Source organism: Podarcis raffonei, chromosome 3, assembly GCF_027172205.1.
Source record: "Podarcis raffonei isolate rPodRaf1 chromosome 3, rPodRaf1.pri, whole genome shotgun sequence".
NCBI classification, from domain to species: Eukaryota; Metazoa; Chordata; class Lepidosauria; order Squamata; family Lacertidae; genus Podarcis; species Podarcis raffonei.
The window spans coordinates 85,018,615-85,042,261 of NC_070604.1; the positions used below are offsets into that span (position 1 = coordinate 85,018,615).

A 23,647-nucleotide genomic window follows, 5' to 3' on the forward strand; every position below is an offset into this window, starting at 1 on the left:
AGGATGAGAACAGAAATTGCGTGGTGGCTGCGCAGTGGCAGCGGGAGGCCCTATTGGCAAAAGTGGTACCTTAGGTTAAGAACGGTTTCAGGTTAAGAACGGACCTCCGGAACAAATTAAGTTAGTAACCAGAGGTACCACTGTATATATGGGTTGTGGGCATACATTTCAACAGGTACCATGGCTCTTCAAAATTTCAACAGCATGATGTAACCTTTATGGGCCAGATTTGGTCGATTTGGCATGGAATGCCTCAACAATGGTTTTAAATAGGGTTGCAAACCTAGTTTTGCAGCTTAGCCTTAACCATAGTCACCTGATTTAGATATCATGACAAGCAAGACTTAGAACAGCGTAGAGGAAGGACTCAATGTGTATGAGAGCAGTCAAAGAAGGGGGAGCATGTGAACTCATGGCACTTTACTGACCTTGTAGACTCTGGTTTGGAGGATTGTATCACTTGGTAATTTCCTTTTTTTTTTTTTTTAATCTTCAAATTTAGCTTACCCTGGATATAGCCAAGTGGTGGATTGTCCACAAGGTTACAAAAGAATTAATGCTACTTTTTGTCAAGGTAAGATGTTTTCAGCATTTGTTTTGAGCAGGAATGGGGTTCTGTGGCTCTACAGATGTAGTTCAACAGCCGATTGTTGTATCCCAACATCTGGAGGGCCACGGGTTCCCCACCCATGGTTTTGAATAATTCTGTTGAGCTAAAATAAATTGTGTGCATTTCTCAATTTACTTAAATGCATACTATGAATAAATCTGTTATGTCAGTTTCATTTGCAGGAGCTGGGGTAGTCGTGTTAGTTGTAATTAAGTAGAAAATATTGCCTGTTTGATAAATGAAATCACTCAAGACTTATATGGCTCATCATTTGCATTTATTGTTGGAAAGATTTATAGCCCGCCTGTCCATTCCCAGTAACAACACCAAGTCAACTTAAAGTCAACATAATTAAAATCACTATACACTGACACACATTAAGAAAAAATATATAGTGAGTTTAGGAATTCACACAAGCCAGAATTAAATTAGTTTTATCTCATGATGGAATACCATCAGAAAGTAGATCTGCTTTGTAAGAAAATTCCAGAGTCGGAGTGCCCCTATGGAGATGGTCCACTTCTGTGTACCTCTGAGTAACTACTAACTGTCCTTATGGTGCTGGTGGTTTCAGAATATTGCGGGAGGACATGGCCCATTGGATGTTCTAGTCTTAAACCATTAGTGGTTTAAAGGTAATGACCAGCTCTTTGAATAGACCCTGGAATTGGAAATAATGGAAGGTGTTAATAGTTAGGTCATATGATACAAATACCTACCCCCAATCAAAATTTGAAACTACTGTTTCCTGTGTTATAAAATACATCAAACAGAATCACACATTACAAAAGAAAGCTCAGGCTAGAGACAGCGAAGTGGTTTGACCATTTGAGTTTCAATAGCGAAGCTGGCGCTAAATTTCTAGAATGGATAAATCTCTTTCAGAGCAAATATTTTAGGTACTGTATTTTCAAAGCAATTCCATGGCCATCCTGCCACCAGACAGCTAATATCATATTCAGGGCAGCTGAAGGAAAAGAATGCTTTCTTCTCTCCTGCAGAACATCTAACTCCCCATCTTGGAGACTTCTCTAAACATCTAATTGCTCTAATGTTTCTTCAATCAAAAGCCTTCTCCGTTTACAAACCATATGTGGTAGCAGCATGATTAACAACCACCTCCTGATTATTTCCTTTCATTTCAGTGAACTAATGCAATGAAACAAATCTCTTACTGATGTGTGTTATGAACAACAAAGAACCGTCTGTTTGCAGATTAAGTTTTAACAGTTTAGTAGGACATCTTAGGTTATCTAACCAAGATTTCTCTCTTCCTTCAGCGATGTAACAATTGTCTTTCATTTGAATAAAAGTTTTGCTTATACATGCACAGGTAAATCCTAAGCTGCTGTGAAACCCAAATGAACATGCGTATATTAGACTTCATATTTTGAAATCCATATGGGATGAAGGGCAGCATATATGTATTGTAAATAATAAATACATACATATTGATCAGAGCATTACATGCAGCTTCTAATATCTGGGCACAAAGTATATCGGTGGTATTAAGGAGTGGGTTAACAATATTTTAGGGGAATTGCACTGTATTTTTCTGCCTTTTTTAATACTGAAAAGGAAGGGGGAAATGCATTTTGATATGTTTTTATTAACGGAAAAGAGAAGCTGAATTAAAAGAACAGCTGGTGAAAGGCTTGGCTTTTCATTTTCAGGAGGAAAGCATTTTGCCAATAGAACACTCTCTTAAAAATGTGTACACTTGAGAACTAGAAAAGTACCTGGATGGAGGTGGTTTTAGTAGGAAAACCACTCTTTTCTCTCCCTCCCTCCCCCCGAACCAGCTTATATTTGAGTGACAGTCAACATTAGCCATACTCAAAGTAGATGCATTTGGCAATTAGGTGGGAATGATTAGTTTGTATTATGGAAGAGAGAAACTTGCTTTGTGAATATGGTTTAATTCATTACAAAGGGTGACCATATATGAGATGGATTTCAGTTTGTCCGCTCTGAGTAAAAGTTAGTTGACTAGAACCTGCTAAAATGAATCAAAAGTAGTCATGTCCATTAATTTCAGTAGGTATACTCTGAGTAAGACTAGCACTGAATACTATCCTGTGATAAAACAGTTTTCTAAAAAGTCAGAAATTCTGAACAGATGACTTGTGCATGGTTACTAAACACAAATAACATTCTTTTTTATTCTTTACGATGTGGGTGTAGGGAAGTGACTATCCCATGCAGAAATAATACATATTGATGGTAAAGTTATCATGTTTGCAGTGATAGTTAGGCATGGGTTTGCAAACTGTGGCTTGGTATCACAGTGGATAGCAGTAATATCAGTACAGATTTAATTCTAACCACAGTTTGCACTGAGATTGAAACTAAGGAGGGGGATGCTCAAATGAGGAGGAGGAAGTGGGAGGTGTGTGTGATGCTTTTGATTGCTGGGCCATAGTCAGACACTCAGGAAGCATTACTTACTTGATCCTCATATCATGGTGCAACCATCCAGTCAATCTTATACAGGAACAAAAATCCATCTCTGAGTCTCCATTGGGGGGAGGGGAGTAAGAACAATTGTGTTAAAGGACCAGTATTTGAGATCCATTTTGTAATAGTTTGTATGGTTCTTCTGTTAGTTGTAGTTAAGCCACAGCAGCCTCTTTCAAAAGACTGTACCGAACATACGCCTTGAACTGAACATTGTAGAACATTGTAGAAAATACTTATATCAGCCTCTAGAATGTATTTTGTATAGTGAAGCTTTTACCTCTATCTTCAGTACATTGTATTTTATTTTATTGCTATGACTAGTTGCTGATGCAAATAAAGATTCTTCTGATCTGATCTTGCATCATTTCTGAATGCAGCTTCCAGATCCTAGACAGAATAAGAGTTTTGTTGAGCATAATTTGTGCCCCTTTAAACGTGGAAGATACAGAAAGAAGTTTCATTTCCCACTTTAATAGTTTTAGTTTTGCTTTGGTTTAGTGTCATTAACCACCATTCCACATCAATAAAAAATTAAGCATTTCCCCCCAAAAAATAATGTGATAAAAATAGTTTTTTATCTCACTATGTTGCCAAATCCTCTGGCAAACATTTGGCAACTTATAACTGTAGGGATGAACAAAGACAGAATCATTTTCCTTTTACGTCCTTCTACTGAGAACTGAAAATGAAACGTGGCAAAATATTTTCTTGCATTAGAGAAATGCATACTTATCTGGGTATGTAGGCCAGAAAGAAAGAAAGAATTTTCATTCACAAGCTCATTTTAGTGTATGCTATTTCTTAGCTGAATCTGTCCTGTTAGATTTTGTATCTTTGTAACCGACCTGCTAAAGTAATTATAATAAGACAGCTTATTTGTAAACTTTGTTCATTCATACATTTAAAATTCCTCAAAGCTGCTTGTAATAATAATAAAATAACAATAAAATCTTAAGTACCAATCTATCATAAGCAAAACAAAGCTGTAAAATAGTAAATTTAGATATATGATAAGCCTGAAATGTGTAAGATAAATTATTATATACAATAGTAGCTTGCTTTTATTTAGTAGAGGTTAAGTAATAAAGAGATGCCAAATTATATAACTCATTATGGTAGAGAGTGTAATCAATGTCTGTTACAGTGGGATATTGTGGCTGGGTGTAGCCAACTAAAATTTTAATTTTCTGTAGTCCCATGCACATCATTTATTTTGCATATGTTATTTGAAACTATAGTTACAAGGGTGGGGTAGTTCTTTGTGCCCAAGTTTTATTAAAGGGATTTGAAATACACTTCTTGTGTATTGCCATTCAAGTCTCATCCTAAACAGAAAAAGGCTAAGCCAATTCCAATGCAAATAATTGACTTAAGTTTATGTGAGATTTCCAGAGAAATTTATTTGAACATAACTTCAAGGCTGAACATTCACAAAATGGAGCAAAAGTCCTGCTCAGAACCTACATTTAAATAGGATAATGGAACTTTTCCTGTGGATTTGTGTTAATCTAATGATAAAGCAATTACTGCATGAAAAGGTACTGTGAAGTGGTGCTCAGTTTATTGTCTCACCCCAACACTCTCCCATTTTTGTTTTTATTTTTGATAGCATTAAAAACAATAATTGTTTGTAGAACAACAGGACAATTTTGCTTACCTTCATATATGATGCATGGAATTTAATGTGTTTCCCCATACTGTATCATCCTTTGAAGCACTTCCTATTGGCTAAAGTAGTATCTGTCTCATTTTACTCTTAGTGTCACTTTCCAGAGAGATAGCCATGTTAGGATATTGCAGCAAAAACAGAACAATGCATTTGTTTAGGCTTCAAGGTGCCACCACACTTTTTTGTGTGTGGAACTGCTGCACTCAGTGAGCTATGTAGCTTAGACAGAAGTAATTGATCTTCACCTCAAGTTTGTGAAACCCTGCATTTTGTCCCCTGTACAAGTATAAGTGTGAATGGCACAGTTCTGATTTAACCTAGCGTATCATCACAGTATGCTGGAATCGTAGAAATGTTATGATGGTAGTGTCAGACCCAGCTCCTGCCAATTCAGAGGGTGGGGTCCTGAGAGCAGGGTAAAGCTGCTTGTAATGAAGTGAAGGTAAGCCAGAGGTGAAGAGAATCAGGTCTGTCAGTATCTCCTTTTTCCTCACATGATTAACGAATTATGGGAGTTCTGCACTCACCCTTGAAAAAAATTGCCAGGATAGCTACAGAGCAAATCTGACCTAGTGCTATTTCTTAGAGATTAGCTCTTACTGAGTGATCTGCTGTGGTTTATTATCTGGAAAGCTGCTCAGCTGGCCTGGCTTATTACCCTGTAGTTTCCTCTATTGCTTGAACCTGGATAATACATTTTAGGCTGAATCTTCTGCCTGACATCTTTCATGCTGCAGGTTCAAGACCTGCTAGCATTACTGGGACTGCACTCTTGGGAATGAGGATACTGCCGCCACCCAACCCTCGTAAGCCACTGCTGCGTATTATAGGCTTTGAGGCCTGGTAGGCCAGGCAGATGGATACTAGGACTGTGGTGTAAATAACCATCAGCCAGTTTTTGCAACTGGTTAAGTCCGTATATTATTCTCCTTATTGAACATTCTGGGTTCCATCTTTCTTCCTCAGTTTTTTAAAAAATATAAAACTTCCCACGAAGAGCAGCAAACGTGCTTCAGGTTTGTTATCTTGGTGGCTCACTTGAATTATAAATTCAGTAGGTGGCCTTGAGCACATTTCTTCTCTCTGTATCAGTTCTTCATCTGCAGAAATGACTATCTTATACAACCATTGTGAGGAAAATCAAGGTATAAATCCTAATGCCAAATTAATGCTATGTTTTATTTAAGACCACGTAACTGATATTTTATTTGCCATACAGATTCTTTTGACCTTGTAACTCAGAATTGATCTGAACTTGAAACACTTGACATCCAAGCAGGGCAGCATACATAATTCCCACTCATTTTATCCTCATAACCCTTGAGAGATGGGTTGGTGTAAGGATGGTGACTGGCCCAAAGTGCATCAATGGCGTGTCAAAGCTGATTTGTGATGTGAACCTGGGGGGGGGGGCTGGCATAAGTCCAGCTCTGTAGCCATTACACTATACCACCAGAAAGATTCCGATTGGGTTTGAATTATAAGTACCTATTGTTTGGTGTCCTTTTAATCAGAGGGAGCATTTCCAAAGTTTCCCTATACACAGTACTGTCCTAAGAGCAGCTACTGTAGTGACATTAACACCTACCTAAATTATTGCCTATCAAAGTTATACCCAGACCCTCCCGCCTTCAGACTGTTTTTTAGATATCAACCTTACTTTGTGGCTTCATTTGATAAAGACGGGCAGATGAAAAAAAGCTTAAGAGCTGTTAAGCTATTTTTAACACAACCTTCATCTCATCCAGATTCCATTTCCAGCTGCCTTGACAGGTTGATTTCAGTATAATTTACACAGCTGGACAGGACTGCGGGTGGCCGGACATGTTGTTAGGTAGGTGGTCGCCTAACCACAGGGTGAAATTAGTATGCAATGGGCTCTTTGCCTAAAGTATTGAAGCAGTGATCATTCTAAAATGTGCATCTCACCCCCCCCCCCAAAGAAGGCATTTAAGGTTTGTTATTAATTTGTGGGTGCTTCGTTTGGTGTTTAAATAGCATTTCATAATACAGGACTCGATATCAGTACAACAGCTTCCTGATGGACCCACCCAGAAACCACATCTAATGCACACTTGCTAAAAACTTGTTAAATTATACCGCCACCAACACAACTATCCGTGAGCAGCAGACAGCACCAGTATTTTATTGCCTGCTATCCAACATGCCTGAAGAAGACTGAATTTTTAAATGATACTTAACTTATTTATTGATGGTACTTGTATTCTGCTGTTCTGCCAAAGATGCTACAGAGCAGTTTGCATACAATCAATCAAGACAATCCCTACATGGAAGCTTGCATTCTAAAAAAACCCTCACACAAAAGGAAAAGGGAGGGAGGAAAGAGGAAAATCAGAATTCATGCCTCATTTATAAACTGTCATGCCAGTTGGCACAATTCAGGGGCAGGAGATGCCTGATGGAGCTGGGCCTCCAGCAAACTGGTGCAATGAGCCCTGGTTCCTAGCTCTCCCACTGAGGCAGTCTGATGGAGTCGCTGCCCCCAGGTAGCAGCTGAGAGAGAGGAGGATTGATGCAGCCAATGGAAGAACCCTGCTTCCCAGCTCTCCCACTGCAGGAATAACTGTCCCCACCCCCCACCCTCAGATGACAGTATGGATGATATGGCAACCAGGGAGATATTTATGTTCTTAGCTGTTATCAGATGCTGACATCTCCTACCCGAATGATAGCCTTTTGAGCAGCATCACTGCCCTCCAAATTCACAGGGCTAATGAGAGCCATTATATCAAGCGGGAGGGCTCTAAAAATAAAGATCATTCTACAGACCATTGTTTCTCAAAACAGTGGACAACAACCACAAATCCTTTGAGTGCTTTCAGGTGGGTCTCAGTTCCATAGCCTGGCCAGTGCCTCCTTACTTCCTTGCTCTGCGCCTTTTGACTGAACCAATGGCAGTACCACCAACTATTTGCTCAATGAGGAAAAGTGACTGGGAGTCAGAGAATTTTAGGGGGTGGGAAGAGAAGGAATGAAGCTTTCTCGCTGAAGGGAAAGTGCCAGAGGTGGTGTTGAATAAAATTTGAAAGTGAGATAAAAGGTAAATACTCTATTATATATAAACAAACAAGGAAAAGAAAGACATAAAAGAGGAAAGCTGTTATTGGAAAAATAAATGAATGTAAAAGGACCAGAGACTAGGGATGAGAGAAAGTGGTAGTTTGTGGGAAGGAAGGTTGAGAATAAGGTGCTAGCTGAGTGTGAAAGGAGAATGAGAGATAAATTAAAGGAGCTGGGATAGGATAGAGAAGGCACCTGTCCAAAATGCAATGAGATTGTTCAAAATGGACCTCCTGATAGGATGGTATCTGCAGGTTGTTCTCTCCTGCAGAATGCAGTGGTTGGTTGGATATATAGAGGATGAAGCAATCTTTCATATTCCATCTCTGTTAAAAGTTCAATCATCTTGATAATAAAGCAAGCAGGCAACAGATAAGCAGGTGTGTTTGTTTTTTCTTCCAGTCTCATATTTTAAATTCTTCTTTCTCCTTCTCCCCCTGCCTGGGTTAAGACCTTGGTTACTTTCTCAGTCAGGAACTCGAGCATGCCAGCAAGGCCCAGCTAAGCTAGTGGTTTTCGCTTCAGGTGCCAAGATAACATGCAGACTTGGCAGGCTCCAAGCATTCCCATGAGATTCACACTGTTCCATTGCTGGACACCAAAATGGTTTTCCTCTGGCACTCCTTGGAGATTTCAGTTTCCTATTACAGTGGTACCTCTGGTTATGTACTTAATTCGTTCCAGAGGTCTGTTCTGAACCTAAAACTGTTCTTAACCTGAAGCACCACTTTAGCTAATGGGGCCTCCCACTGCCACCGTGCCGCCAGAGCACAATTTCTGTTCTCATCCTGAAGTAAAGTTCTTAACCCGAGGTACCATTTCTGGGTTAGCAGAGTCTGTAACCTGAAGCGTATGTAACCCGAGGTACCATTGTAAATGGCTAAATACAAGCAGGGTGGTCATCTGGGATCTGTCACATTATCATTTGATACCAAATGGCAGTGCTATGGATGGGATAGATGATTTTTGAAAAGAACAGTGTCAGAGATACTGTTATGTGCCTCATGAGTGTTGCCATTAGGCATCTCAACCCCATGTGTGATGGTGCTACAGAGTAACTTGACCTCCTTAAGTGTACACAGCCATGTAGTGGCTAATTCAGTCCACTTGTCTTTCCCTGCAGTTAATTCTTAGGCCTTCTGCATATTCCGCTCTGCCAACCATTTCTTATCATGTACTGTATTGTATTTTGAATTGTGCTGACAGAAGGGGGAGCTTTTATTTGGAGAAGTAGGTGGATAATAAAAAGGGTACAATGTGAAAATTTAGCATACTCATGAAGCATAGGTCTGTGAATAGCTATTAGTCGCTAATAATTTAAAAAGGAACTTCCATGTTTTATGGAAGCATTTCTTTTATTTGGGGGTGCTTGAAATCTCCATAAAACCCTGCTTGTGTCTTTCCGGAGGGCATCTGGCTTGATACTGTTAGAGATAAAGAATGCTAGATTGAGTGGATCTTTGATCTGACCTAATAGAGCCCTACTTAGTATGTCAGTGATGTTTGGGAACATGCAGGCACATTGAAACATATCCTTCCTGTAGTTTGTGGTAGCCCACTCTCTGGAAAACAAGAATAGCTGTTACTTTTGCCTCGCTCCTGCTTCTAGTTCGAAGTGTTGAATCAACGTACTTCAATCTTTCCTAGCGGTATTTACACTTTGTCTTTTCCTCTTCGTGGGAGTTCAGAATTTCAGAGATCTGTCTACTTTTGAAAAGATGTTGGAAAGTATCTTGTTCTCATAATTCTGCGTATGGTAGCTCAACTCTTCCATGTGTCCTGATTCTGTTTTCTGTTGCCGTAGTTAATGCATTGGCGCAATTCTGATGCTTTACCTGCAAAAAACAAAACCTGTTCCTGTGGTTGGGGAGTGTGCATTCCAAGTGAATAACCATGCACAATGAATTGCAGATCTGCCTCCCTTTCTAATGTGTGACACAGGCATGCCTAAGTTGCTGCTTCAAAGAACAATATCCCGCTATGTTCAGGATTTTTCCCATTGTGTGGGTGTATTTTATTAGAGACCACCCACTGTTTAATGATCCAAATGCAGGGCTAGAAATATATGCTGTATTCCTTCCTACGATTGGGGAAATTGCTGTCCTTGAAAGCACTTCTGAATCTGTTTCTTTCCAGACCATCAAAAGAATTGCATTGCCAAGTCTTTGATGTATCTCATTCTACCATCCCTCAACCTCATGCTTTGGAACTAACTATCAGGCTCCGGGTAAATTTATATTCGTAAATGTAATGCACACCAGAAGAAGAAAATGGGTTATCCAGCTTTGAAAATTAGTAGCTTAAGTAGACTGTTAAAAGCATCTCATATTGCAAAGTCTATTGTGTGTGGACATAGGAAGTATCAACAGCAAAAATAAATAAATAAAAATGAACATTTTCAAATGCTGGTGAAACGTTGGAAAAGATGCTGAACTGTTAACTGCAAAATTGACAGTTGAAATTTCACTACCATCTGGTCTTAGGCAAGCCACTTACCATTCAGTTACATATCTGCAATGTATGTCTGCAATGCCCCTCCAAACTCTGATGTTCCTCATCTACTGTACTGGAAGAGATTAGTAATAATACTTGGGTCCATGCCTTTTGCATGGCAATATTGCACCCATTTTCTGAGTGGTTTCCTACATATTTAGCTGTGATTCCTGCATTGAAGGGGATTGAACTAGATGGTCCTTGAGGATCCCTTCTATGATTCTATGTGTCTGTGTTTTAATAGCACAAAAAAAGGAAAGAAATATAGAAACAAGCTCTGGAAATCAGTGCATATCTAGGATATAATACAGCCTAATACCAGGTGCTTATATGGAGTTGTTTATGTGGATTAATCATTTAACTCATGCTAGTTGTGTTCCCTTTCAGACATTAATGAATGCCAGCTCCAAGGGGTATGCCCGAATGGTGAGTGTTTGAATACCATGGGCAGCTATAGGTGTGCCTGCAAAATTGGATTTGTGCCAGACCCTACGCTTTCCAGATGCATCCGTAAGTAACAGAACCAATCCGTACCTATCAATCATTCATGTGGGTTTTCTTTTCCCCCTTGCATCTTGTAATGGATGCAAGTTCATCACTGTTGGCCAACATTTTCTTATGGCGCTTCTCATTTTGAGAACTTTTAATTCACCATTGGAGAGTTTCTTTATGACCTAATAAGAAACTGTCATTTTAAAACAAAATTGTGTGGTGAATTATCCAGATAATTTATGTGACAGAAATGAATGGATACACTAACACAGCATTTGCAGAGATCCTGTGATGATTTTTCAGGTTGTCTATGGTTGAGCTAAGTAAATTGTATCTTTTCCTTTTAGTTGAACAAGTAAACCCAGTAGGGTCTGATTAAAGGGGGATTATTCATCTATTGAGCTGTGTTCTGATATCTCATATATTTCCGAACCTTATATTCCTCATTCCCATATTTTTTTATCTCACACACAGAATCTTTCATGACACAGCTATTCACTTAGGTGTGGGTGTTGGTGGTGGCCCATTCATTGTATTCTTTATGCTGGCTAATAATTTAAAATTTTCTGCATTGAACATGGGTAGTGCTGCCATTGATAACACAATCTTATCATGTTTACTCTGAAGCAAAACACCACTGTTCAGTAGGACTTACTTCTGGTAAGTTGGCACAGGTTTACAGAAGTCTCTAAATGCAAAAAAAGGGTCATAACTTTCTAAGCTGTGTGGAAATTTAAAATCAGTGACATGGAGCATCACAGCCACACTGTCCACAGGAGCTCCAATACAATTACAAATATCCTTCTTTGTTTAAGGATATGCAGGATTGCCCAAGAATTGTTCCATTTTCATCTTTATCAGTGCCTTTAATAGTCCAAATCCTGTATACCAGGGATGTCCAACTCCAAAGAGACTGCGATCTACTAGCAGAATTAAAAACTGGCAGTGATCTACCCATTGGGGAGGGCAGGTCGAAGCTGTTGAGATTATTTTTTAGGGAAGCAAGTTGAAGACTAAGTCATCCCGACACCAATTTCAGTTCTAGAAAACGTGCGCCAGTGGACGGGAGGGGGAGGGGCCAATTGCTCCTTTCCTCCCCCGCGGATGAAAAGGAGCCGTGATCGACTGGGGGTCGACCTGTTGGACATCCTTGCTGTATACTAATGCTGAACTCATTCTTCACATATGGATGCTAATGTAGCCAAAGTGGCCTACTTGGTGCTCCATGCAATCTGCCATAATCATGAGAGTTGTTGCTGGCCGTGTCTTTGATCATCCAGCATACTTTTGTCAACACAATCACACACCTAGAAATGGTTGGGAATTTTTGTGTGGAGAGAAATAGCAGTGTGTCAATTGGAATTTACTTGAATCTGGGAAGGTAGATATGGGAATATGAAATATGACAAGTCGTTAGTCCCAAATGAGAATCAGTTTACCAATAAGTAACAAGTAACCAACTAAGTAGCAAGTTCCAAATATTTGTATGAACTGACTGTTGGAAATAAGAAAGAGCACAGAGGAAGGGGAAAAATAATAAACAATAATTTATTTTCAAAGAATAAAAATTACTAGACACTGTCAGACACCAACCTCAAAATGTAATAGTTATGTAACTATAAAGTAACTGTAACTAGTAAAGACAATTGAATATGCTGGGAGGGGGGTTCTATGATATTTTAGAGAAATTTCATTTTGCCAGTCATGGAAGGCCGCTGTCATCTGACTTGCAACATCAATAGAACAAAGCTTTTCAATGTATAATACCATACTAAAAAACTGGGGGACTGGTTGATTTCTGGATTAACCTGCTTCCATATTGCCTCTCCTCTTATTACATGGCTAAGAGTAAATATATGGAGGGGTTTTTTGTTTTTGTTTTTTCTTTTGCTCATTTATTTGAACTGGTTAGAAGATTTACAGTGTAATCTTAAATATTGTTCTGTTCCATTTCAAATCGTTTTATGTGTTTTATAATTGTATTGGTTTTATTTGTTTTTATAACTGTATATTTTATTGCCCTGGGAGCTTACAGTGAAGGGTGGGTGGGAAATCTTATAAATTGAATAAATGTCTACTTAGAAGTAAGTCCTGTTGTGGTTAACTCGCAGGTAAGTAAGTTTTGGATTGAAGCCTTAGAAACATCAAAGGGGTGTATTAATTGACCTATTTGATTATGTAACTTTACTCCATCCCTCACCTTCCATACTCACCCATTATTTATTATTAGAACAATGTATGTCTTGTTTCAGTCTCAATTATAAGCCAGAGATGACCCGAGTTTCTAATTCTAATAACCCCATATACCAGAATCCTCAAACCACACAATATGGCATCATATAGGCAGACCTGAGTCCAGAAAACAGTTTGAATGATTTTTACAGCCCAGAAGATTGTGGCACCATCTTCCACTTATCCCAGATTCCATTTTTCCTAGAGCAAAGAATGGGGAGAGATGAATTGCCAGGTTGTTGTGTGCAAATTTCTCTCTCTCTCTCTCTCTCTCTCTCCCCCACACCCACACCCGCCCATCCATCCTTCTTACTTTTGTTGTTCTTCAGTTCATTTAAATTGTCCCACCAGTAGCACCTAAAAGATTCAGATTATGTGAAATGTTTCATAAGGCAGGGTAGGCTACTCCTTTTCCAAATCGTTCCAGGCTCAAATTGTGACTTCCTGTTTTTGTGTTTGTATGGCAAGTCGGTGTGGAGAGCTCATCCTATTTCAAGGTTTTTTTTTTGCTGCAAAATAATAATGATTAATTACAGTAACAGCAATAATAATTAAATGTTATTATAAATGTTTTATGTTTGAGCAAAACTGGATTTCAAAAAAGCAAAACTGTATTGTTTCAGTTTGATTTGTTATTTGTGGAAGATCTTCTATTTATCAGGTGGAAGAGGAGACTTGCCAACATTTGTTTCTTTAACATCCTGAATAATTACTGTACAACAGATAGTGCATGGATGAAATCCACCAATCACTGCTGCTGTGCAACCTCCATTCATTTCAATTGGACATATATAGGTTGATGCTTATAGCTCTCAGTAGACTTTTGACTGATACTGAAATTTTGACTGGTTGTTTTGTAACTTTTTTAAAAAAATAAATCCTTACCATTAAAAAGACATTCTCAAGCTTTGTGGGGGCTTGGAATCTGAGTTAGAGTAGCCTTTTCTTTTTCAAGTGAAAACATTCAGCACAACTTGTGACCTTCCAAGCTGAATGCAGTCTACCAGCTAGACATTGCACCTTGCCAGGCTCTTGGCAACTCTCTTGTTTTTGCAGTCCTAGACAGACTGGAGACGAGGAGAGGATTTATCAAGGTCCTGCTTGCACCACCACCAGTTCTTCAGATCTAAGTTGAGCTTGAGAATCAGAAGTTGTGCAGGTTTCGCATAGACCATTATCACATTCATCCTTGAATTTATTTGCCTTCCTTTTGCCATAATCAAAATTTCTTGAGTTGCCAAGACAGCTTGAAGGAAAAAAAATCTTAGTAACAGCAGCGGATGTGGTCTGATCTCATGTTATCGCCACCCTAAATCTTGATGTGAGCTGTGATAAAAAATACTACTGATTCTGTTGACTGAAGGAATTCTAATTTTCAGTAGAGTGTTTCATTACATGAATTTGAGAAACTGTGAAAGAGAAGGAACAGTGGACAAGGGAAGGTTGATAATATTAGCGTGATGTGTTTCTGGAACTTTCTTCATTGTGAACTGCCATGACTGACTTCAAAAATATAATTGTCTCATTGACTTAAAATGACCTTGCCTATCAATTCAAAGTGGCTGTGTGAGTGTGTGATCTGTCAGTGTTCTGTATTTTTGCTGTTCACCTGCTTTCAGCTTCTGCTTCAGTGCTTCTGCATGGGAAGGAAGGCTTCATTCTAATTATGTGTTGTTGGAGCATGGCAGCATCTAATTTTGACACTGGCTTTTATTCCTAAACCATATGGGCTTATTTACTTTTGTGTTGCATTCAGACATGATTCGTTATAAGAAAAAGAAAAGAAATATTTTTGATTGGAGACATTGGCATCTTTGTCTCTTTTCCGTCTTTAATCTGGTGGTGGAACTCCTATGGTGTTTCTCTGTTTTGTTTCTCATGTAAACTCTGGCGTCCTCCTTCCCTTTTTGCTGCAGCTGATAATCCCATGGTCACTGAAGAGAAAGGGCCCTGCTACCGGTTTGTCAGTGCAGGAAAGCAGTGTATGCACCCTCTCTCTGTTCAGCTCAGCAAGCAGCTCTGCTGTTGCAGTGTTGGCAAGGCCTGGGGCCCCCACTGTGAGAAATGTCCCCTTCCAGGAACAGGTAAGAGGTTCCCAGAAAAAGAATATACTTGCACTGACACACTGTACACTGCGCATAGTGTAACTTAGCATAGTGTCCTACAATACAGTGTTATGTGAGTCATACGGGTTCTTACTAGTAGCATTCCTTAAACAAACATAGAGAAGATTTTCCTCTGCTGCACCAGCTTTCTAATTAAGGTAAATTCATTCATTGAGTGATGTTTCTCAGTGCATGGTTCATATCACATGATGGCTATGAATGAGCTAAGAAAGGTATACAGTCTTAAGACTGAAAACTATAACCAGATTTATCTTGAGGTAGCACTTGAAAGAAACCCTTTCGAAATTTCCAAGCTTTAGCGATCAAGAGACTGAAACACTTTGCCAAGGAGTTGTGGGTTTGGTCCATGTCCTTGGAACTAGGCAGAAGGCTAGATCCCTTGCCATAATTTTTTTTTGTCAAAGTCTTGATGGAGGCTTGGAGAAAGAATGGAAACTAGGATGCTATGAATAGAATCAGTACTATTAAAAATATTAAAATCAAGAGTTCAGTTCACATTCACACATACCAAATTTCCCAATCCAATCTGGGCCTGTGTTGTGGGCAGAACACTACATAGATGGTAGAACACTACATAGAAAGAGACACAGTAAGTAATAGGAACACTAGCAAATCAGCTAGCAAAGGTTAAAGTAGTTGGTTGGATGAGTGAAGCTAAATACCTGAAAGGATTGGACATGATTTGAGTTGCCTCCTGGTTGCTCTAAAACATGTCCAATCAGTTCTACTGCCATCCATTTTTCTGTGTTTGGCTTCCAGCTTAGCAATGGTAAATTTGCATACATTTAAATAGACCAAAGAATTACTTTCCTCCTCCTGGTTTGGTGGTTGAATCAGCAGAATCATTTGTCACTGGGCAAAACTGATATTTCTAAAGGCATTCCAGAAGAAAGAGGAGGTGCTGGAGGCTACAGTGAGAAGCAGAATGTGGTGTGTCTAACCCTTACCTGCTGCTGGCTTCCTTATTCTCAAAATAAGGTCCATATTTTGTTCTCAAGCAAAAAACGATAGAGATCATCCTACCTTTCCCAATTTTGAGGAGAAAGGCAGCTTAAGAGGGCAGTTTTAAGAAGGAAAATGGCTATTAGGAAAAGGGTTAACCACCTGCACCCTGATGCTGATTGCAATCTCCAGTGGCTGTTTTTTGTTTTTTAAAAAATGGGGTGGTAAGCTACACAAAGGTGTACTTTGGCCCTAGAAGTCTTATAAAAGATAGGGGAATTCATAAGAAATCATTAAACACTACAATATTTATTGTATATGATTACTTGAGGGAAAGCAGAATTTGTGGACAAGGTGTGGTGCTACTTTATATAATACTACTATACAATAAAATATTACTTCTTTAGTAATGTCGAAGAAGTAATTAATGCTAGGCTTTTGTACTAAATTAAGAATAGCAAAATGCAGATGAAAAAAATCTTCTACTATAGTAGGGCCAGTTTGACCTTATGCTAAACTATGATTTCACATTCTGTGAATGAACTTTGGGCTTGAATATTCCACTCTCCCTCCTTTGTTGAGGTTACAAGGAAAAGCTCAGCAGCTAACCAGAGCTCCCCATTACATCCAAGCTCTGGAAACTGTGGATAGTTTAAACCATGGATAATGAACAAGCCAGGTTTATAAACCATAGTTTGAATTTGGCTTGTTTGAACTAGCCACATATTAAACCACTGAATTTCCACTAATGATGAACTCTGCTTCAGTTGAAAGTGAAAATGATACCTTCTTTACAAACATGACAGAGGGGAAGAGAGTAAAAGCCTGAGGCTTGTTCATATAATACTAAACCATGGTTTAGCATTAAGTCCCCAACGGCCCATGGTTTGATTTACATATTGCAACTTTAGAGTCATTTAGATTCTGTTGCTATCATGACATATTTAAACATCTGAGTGAAATGGGTTAATCTTTTTCTAGGGGCAACAAATTAAGCCCCTCAAGTGACTTATGCAATAATATTCTCATGTATTCTGTGATTTTGGTTAAGTATAGAATAGATAATATTTCTAGAAATGTTCTTGATGTTAGAGATTTTCTACATTATATTTTCCAGTGTGTCAAAAGTACTGCACTTTTAGACTGTTAAAAGGAATGTTTTCCCATCCCAAATCTAGCTGCTTTTAAGGAAATCTGCCCTGGTGGAATGGGCTATACGGTTTCTGGCTCTCACAGAAACAAGCTTTATCATCACCCTGCAGTTAGAGTTCAGCCACCTGTCATTGGCAAGACCCAGATTACTCATCATGTTGCTAAAGGTACTTCTCCTCCACCTCTCCCAGCAAAGGAAGAGCCGGTGGAGGCACTGACCATCTCACAGAAAAGTGAGCCCGAGGTGGCTGTGCGAGAAGGTGAGAGTGGATAAGGATCTCATGATGTAGCTTAGTGTATTTCTAAATATGTGCATGTGTTTTCTTTTCGTGTGTACGTTCATGCTATTTGAAGTGCTTGTATAAAACACATTGTGTTTTTGAGGGCAACTCAACAAGTATGTCATTGCGTTATTTCTTATAGCAACTGGTTTTCAAGTTTAGAGTGTAGAATTTGTTTGCCCTGTAAAGAATCCTACCCTCAGGCCAAGATACTGCATCGGATGACTAGCTCCCTGCAAACCACATGATTCTGTGCATCTCTTGCATTCAGATGATTTCTTGGGAGTGAATATTAGTTTGACCCCATGTTCATGGCCCACAATGCAACAGAATCATGTTGTATTACTATTAAGTACTGGGAATCTTTTCATTTCCAAAAAACCAAATAAAACTCTTACCATCTCATTTCTTACACAAAGCATTTCTAAATGTTGGTTTCACAGTTTTAATGTCTCAGTCTGCATGATTTTCGCAAATGCCTCTAAAACCAGCTGCTTTAAAATGTCCTGTTTTTAACATGCTTAACATCAGTGCAACAGCAGAGAAAAGCAGAAGGCTTGCCGCATGTGCAAAAGTAAATGCATTGCCAACACGCTATTGGTGAACAGAACATAGGCAGGTATAAATAGATGGCTGTGTGGAGTGTTATGATTATGGTCATCCCAAACTGTTTTCCTCTGGAGTAGCCAATATATGCTTGAGTGTGGAAAGAACAATAAATGGGGAGGGTCTGCAGGTGCGTATTCAAAATGTGTAATATAGAAAACACAGTTACAGTCAGTTTCATAACGTGGAGCATCAAAACTTCCTACAAAACTTCTAAACATCCTTATCATTCCATAATATATTGTTTTGAATTTGAATAACATTCCTGAACATGGCAAGTTTCATTTTGAATGGCTGAGACATCTTTCTGACAGGATGGTGCATTTTAAAGCTCAGTTGTCTTTCAGAGATGAGAGTTCTATTCTTTGAATTGTTATTTTCATGTTAAGCTCTACAGTATCCTTTTTGTCCTTTTGATGATAGTACACTGACAGTTTAACAAAGCTACTCAAACAGATACAATTCCATAGCTAAGGAGTTTGGGAAACTTCATTTATGGCTGCATAGTTCTGAAATAATGTGGCTTTCCAATGAATAACTTTGTGTTTTACCTGGTTCACAGTTTAAATAAATGCTTTCTTTTGAACTACTTATGTTCAGGTCCCACGTTAAATCGTAATTGGCTGCATTTATTTTTTTAACCAGAAATTTTCTGTAAAGATACATTTTAAAAAGAGTAACATATATTCAAATGTAAATACCGGGCAAATATTGATTGAATGTCTTGTTTGATACTTTCTTTTGAAAGAGTTATCCTTTTCAATCACTGGCGTAAGGAGCAAGCTTAGAAACAGAAAGAAGCTTAGCCTAAATGTGAGATAGTGTTTACAGGAGGAAGCCAGGTCACGTGTCAACTGGTTCACCTAGCTTCACTACCAAGCAATCGTCATGCAGTCAAAGGGATGTTTAGCTCCTACCTAATGTATAGGAAATGAATAGTTCATGCTGAGCTGAAGATCAGTCTAGTAGTATGATAGAATAGGGAGGGCCAATGTGGTGCCTTCCACATGTTGTTGGATTCCAACTCCTGTCAGCCCTTGCCAATATAGCCAATAGTTAGGAGTTGCAGTCTCAACACTTCTGCAGTGCACCACATTGGCTATCCCCGTGATAGAGCAATAAGATGAACACTTCGGCTATTCATTCACTATTTGCCAGTTGAAGTTAACCTATGACTAAGGATTGTTTTGGGTTGTATGAATTGGCCGCTGGAGAGCAGCTTGGGCGAAGGTCTATTGTAGATGTTCTTTGTCCATTCTGTCAATGTACTTTTAAAGGCAAGTTAAGAATATCCGTCTGTAAGGGTAATCTACAAGACAGAACCATTTACAGTTAGGCTTGAGGGGAGGAAGTATACCACAGCTAGCCACAAATCAATGCTGACCGCTTCGACTGTCTCCTCTTTAGATTCTTTACTTCTCCCAGACTTGTTAAAAGGGGAGGGATGTTGATGAGGGTGCATGTCAGGTTAAAAATAAATAAATATATGGTTTAGAAGCTTTGGAAGTACTAAATACTGTTAAGTTTTGGTTTTTGGCAGAGTAGGTTTTATAATGTTTATCAGCTTTGTAAATTATTATTGCAATGATTAATCAATTAATCAGTTACAATTAAAACAAGGCTTTGCAGACTTCAGGCTTTGGGGTCTTTTTTTGTTTTTTACTAGAGCCCTGATGTCTTCCAGCTGGAGCCAGGATATATACTTAGAATGAAGGAACCAGGGTGCCTGTGAGCAAATGCTCAACCCAGAAAATTTATTTTCAATCCCAGACCTGAGCACAGTTATTTCATATAGAAATCCACTTCTGGTTTCCCTTCCCTTAGCTTTCTTAATTTCTGCAACCTAATTTAGCGGGGGTGGGAAACCATTTAAGGTGTTGCTATTGTTAAACAATGAAGAATCCAAAACTCTTGCTGGCTTTCTGTAAATCATTCAGAAGTCTAGAAGTAGATCCAGATATACTTTCTGCCTGCCCTGGATTAACCAGTGATGAGAATGACAGACATAAACAGGGCAATCGCCTTCTCTTTTACATAGGAGCAAATGCTTCCTCTGAATGCTTCTTACTTAAGTACAGTGGTACCTCGGGTTACATCCGCTTCAGGTTACATCCGCTTCAGGTTACAGACTCCGCTAACCCAGAAATAGTACCTTGCATTAAGAACTTCAGGATGAGAACAGAAATCGTGCTGCAGCAGCGGGAGGCCCCATTAGCTAAAGTGGTGCTTCAGGTTAAGAACAGTTTCAGGTTAAGAACGGACCTCTGGAACGAATTAAGTACTTAACCTGAGGTACCACTATAATGCTATTTTATTCACATGCAGATTTAATTGGTTATTCATATTAAGCACATATGATTGATTTTAAAAATTCAGTCTAGTTGCAGTTGTAGAGTAAATTCAGCTTTCATTGTGGAAACTTAGATTGGTCCACATTCTTGGTTGCTATTAGAAATCCTCCCAAGGCCAATTCAGTTGTATGAAGGGACAGTAGAACATCCCATAGCCAGATAGGTCATGTGTAGCATGACATGCCCAGTGTTGGCCCTGCTCCAAGCTAAATTTTATGACCCTTTTTCACATCTAAAAAACAAATTACATCTTGTTAGCTAGTGAAACGGACTCCTTCAGGGGGAAGGACAGGCTATAAATTCAATAAATAAATATGTGCGGAAATACATAGTGCATAGTGTATAAATCCAGTTGCCCGTTTTGCTGGGAAGACAAGTAATATTCAAGTGTTTCTAGTAATCAAGATTGCGGGAGGCAGTGGAAGACAGGAGTGCCTGGCGTGCTCTGGTCCATGGGGTCACAAAGAGTCGGACACGACTAAACAACCAAAGTAATCAAGATACACTGGGCTACATTTGTACTAAACTCCAGAAAGTCTTCCAATGATTTCAAGATCCCCAAACCGAATGAGTCAGTCCCAAACATCAATCAGAAAATTAAAATAGAGTATACGAAGCTGTGTTGGCCCTACAAATGTGAAAGGCAGAGCAAATAGAAAGAGATGTTTCACAACCAAGTAGTCATTTGAAACATTTCAGACATCTAATGGGCTTTCCTGATTCCATTACAAAAAAACCCCTGAAAGAACAAAAGATCCTGCTATATATGCCCAAGGCTATAAATACTTGGCTTGTTTTAGGACGAAACTAGGTGATACATCCATCACAAAATTAGAGAGGGAAGTGGCTGAATCCCTGATACACCCCCAAACTAGGAAGAAATGTAAACATGTTCAGGAGTGGGATGGAAAACAGTTATAAAAGAAGAGGGAAATTTGCAGCCTGAAAATGGACAAAAAACACACAGCACATTCCTCTGCCCTCATTGGGGTCCTGCTAGTTTGAGCCTAGCAGAGCACAGGATCAGGCATTTCAGATTTAACTCCCTTCCACCATAGGATTGCAGCCTAGGAGTTTCTATTTGAAAAAAATAATGCCAGGCACGCCTTGAGCTGTTCCAAAGTTCATTTCAAATGTTAAAATATTTATCTACCAGGATCTCAGCAAAATTGATTTAAAATTGAAAAGAAAGTTATGCTGGATTTCTGCCTAATTCTCTATTAAACAGAACGGGAAGAAGATAGTGCTATTTTGAATAAGCCTGTACATTTGCATCTACTCAATAAACAATAAGTTGCCAGCAGATTCAAGGTCACATTGTTTAAGTGAATTCAGTAATCTTCATTGTATTTTTACTTGTTAAAAGGTTTGGTATATAGCTTAAGGAATGGTATTATTATTACTTTTACCGTGGATCTTATCCTATCTTCCCTCTTCATCATTTTCTTCTTTATTTCTTGAATATGCAAAATTCAAAGTTTAGCAAGTTCTACAGGAACAATTGTTCTTGCATTGAGTGTACCACAATTTTTTGCAGTTATTGCTGTGTTTCTTAGCAGCATAAGCCTCCCTGCTTTTTCCAAATAACTCTACTGAGTTTGGTTGGTTCAAACCTAATTTGTTATTAATCCCATATGTTTGGCATTCTGATGCACCAAATGCTTATTTATCTTCACAACACTCTTACCAGGTAGGCTACTTCATTCCCATTTAAATGATGTGTCTTAAAGTGAGTTTTAATCCACTTATGGGCCACACTTTTGCTCTGAGACAAATCTGAGCATTTTTAGTGTAGTAAATTAGAAACTTACATCTTATAGTTTCCCAGTTTAATGCTATAGGGAAGGGAACACACAAATAGGTTTAGAAGGTAGAAAAATGACTTGTTTTAGTACACTTTTCCTTTTTACAGTAGTTAATTCCTTTTCTTTCTTTCTTTCTGGTTTTAGTGGGAACTGCAGCCCCAGATCAGGTAACACATAAACAGTGCTCAATTTTGCATTTTGTAAAACAAAAATGAGCTTGAGATTTACCTGAAATTGTGGAAATTGTGGGAAGAAAATAGTTACTTTTTGAGGCTGTAGTAATTGAAACTCACTGATTAATATCCATATGGTGAGTATTCTCCGATATGCAATCTTTTTTCATAAACAAAAATTATTGGTATCAATGAAAAAATATCAACCATGTCCTAACTTTTTGGTGGCCTCAGTTCACCGTTCCCATTCAGCACAGCTCTTCAGCATATGTACAAATCAGTTGTTAAAACAACAACAACAAAATCTTCCATATAACTGCAGTGTTAGTATAATAATTTGCAGTGCAAGTATAACATTAGGAAGCTATACTGACCCAAAGATCAACAAAATGTGAAATTGAGCAGTTCCATATCCTTCCATTGGCCAGCAGGTGATAAAAGTGTTGTAAATAATCTGACAGCATGGCTAAGGTTCACAAAATCTAACATAAAATAATATTTGGGAACTATGTAGGGTTTTTCCCCACAGAATATTTACCTGTGCTACTTGGTCTCAACTAGGGCCTTTTCAGTATGGTGGAACACTCTGTCACAAGAGACTAGGGCCCTGCGGGACTGCAAGATAGAGCTGTTCTGCCTGACCCTTGGTTTGGACTCAGTCTGACCCTTATGTCTTCCCTCCCCTTAAGGCTTTGATTTATGAGCTACTTTTAAAATGTGGCTGCTTTTTAAATTGCATTTTAACCTGTATTTTAAATTGGGGGGGTTGGTCCCTCCCCATTATGTTTCTATTGTAATTTTACTGGTGTTAGCCGCCCTGAGCCCGGCTCTGGCTGGGGAGGGCAGGATATAAATAAAATTTATTATTATTATTATTATTATTATTATTATTATTACTTCATCCTCATCATTATAGGGCATACTAAAGTTCACACACCAGTTGTGGAAGGTAGGAACAATTCAGTTTTGCATTTCCTTAGTTGGAGCATAGTGGCTTATAAAGACTAGCTCTGCTGGATCAGAGCAAGTGGCCATCTTAGTCTACACTTAAATTATTTTTCTGCTTGTTGAATCAATTGCAATGCACTGTGCTAAATGCTTTATGATTTTTAAATTATATTTTAATATATATTTGCATTCCATAGAAATCCAGTTATAGCATAAAAAGCATATA

At 38.7% G+C, this 23,647-nt stretch overlaps 1 protein-coding gene across 4 annotated transcripts in view; it reads left to right on the forward strand.

The window, feature by feature from the left end:
- LTBP1 (latent transforming growth factor beta binding protein 1) overlaps positions 1-23,647 on the forward strand; it is a 184,829-nt gene that overhangs the window by 91,096 nt on the left and 70,086 nt on the right. For 2 of the 4 annotated variants that reach the window (XM_053382828.1, XM_053382829.1), the window contains exons 9-12: positions 503-574; positions 10,701-10,823; positions 14,954-15,121; positions 17,284-17,517. In XM_053382828.1, coding sequence (XP_053238803.1) covers positions 503-574; positions 10,701-10,823; positions 14,954-15,121; positions 17,284-17,517 — 597 coding nt within the window. The remainder of the gene's footprint in view (positions 1-502; positions 575-10,700; positions 10,824-14,953; positions 15,122-17,283; positions 17,518-23,647) is intronic. The other 2 variants (XM_053382830.1, XM_053382831.1) reach the window with 1 other exon arrangement.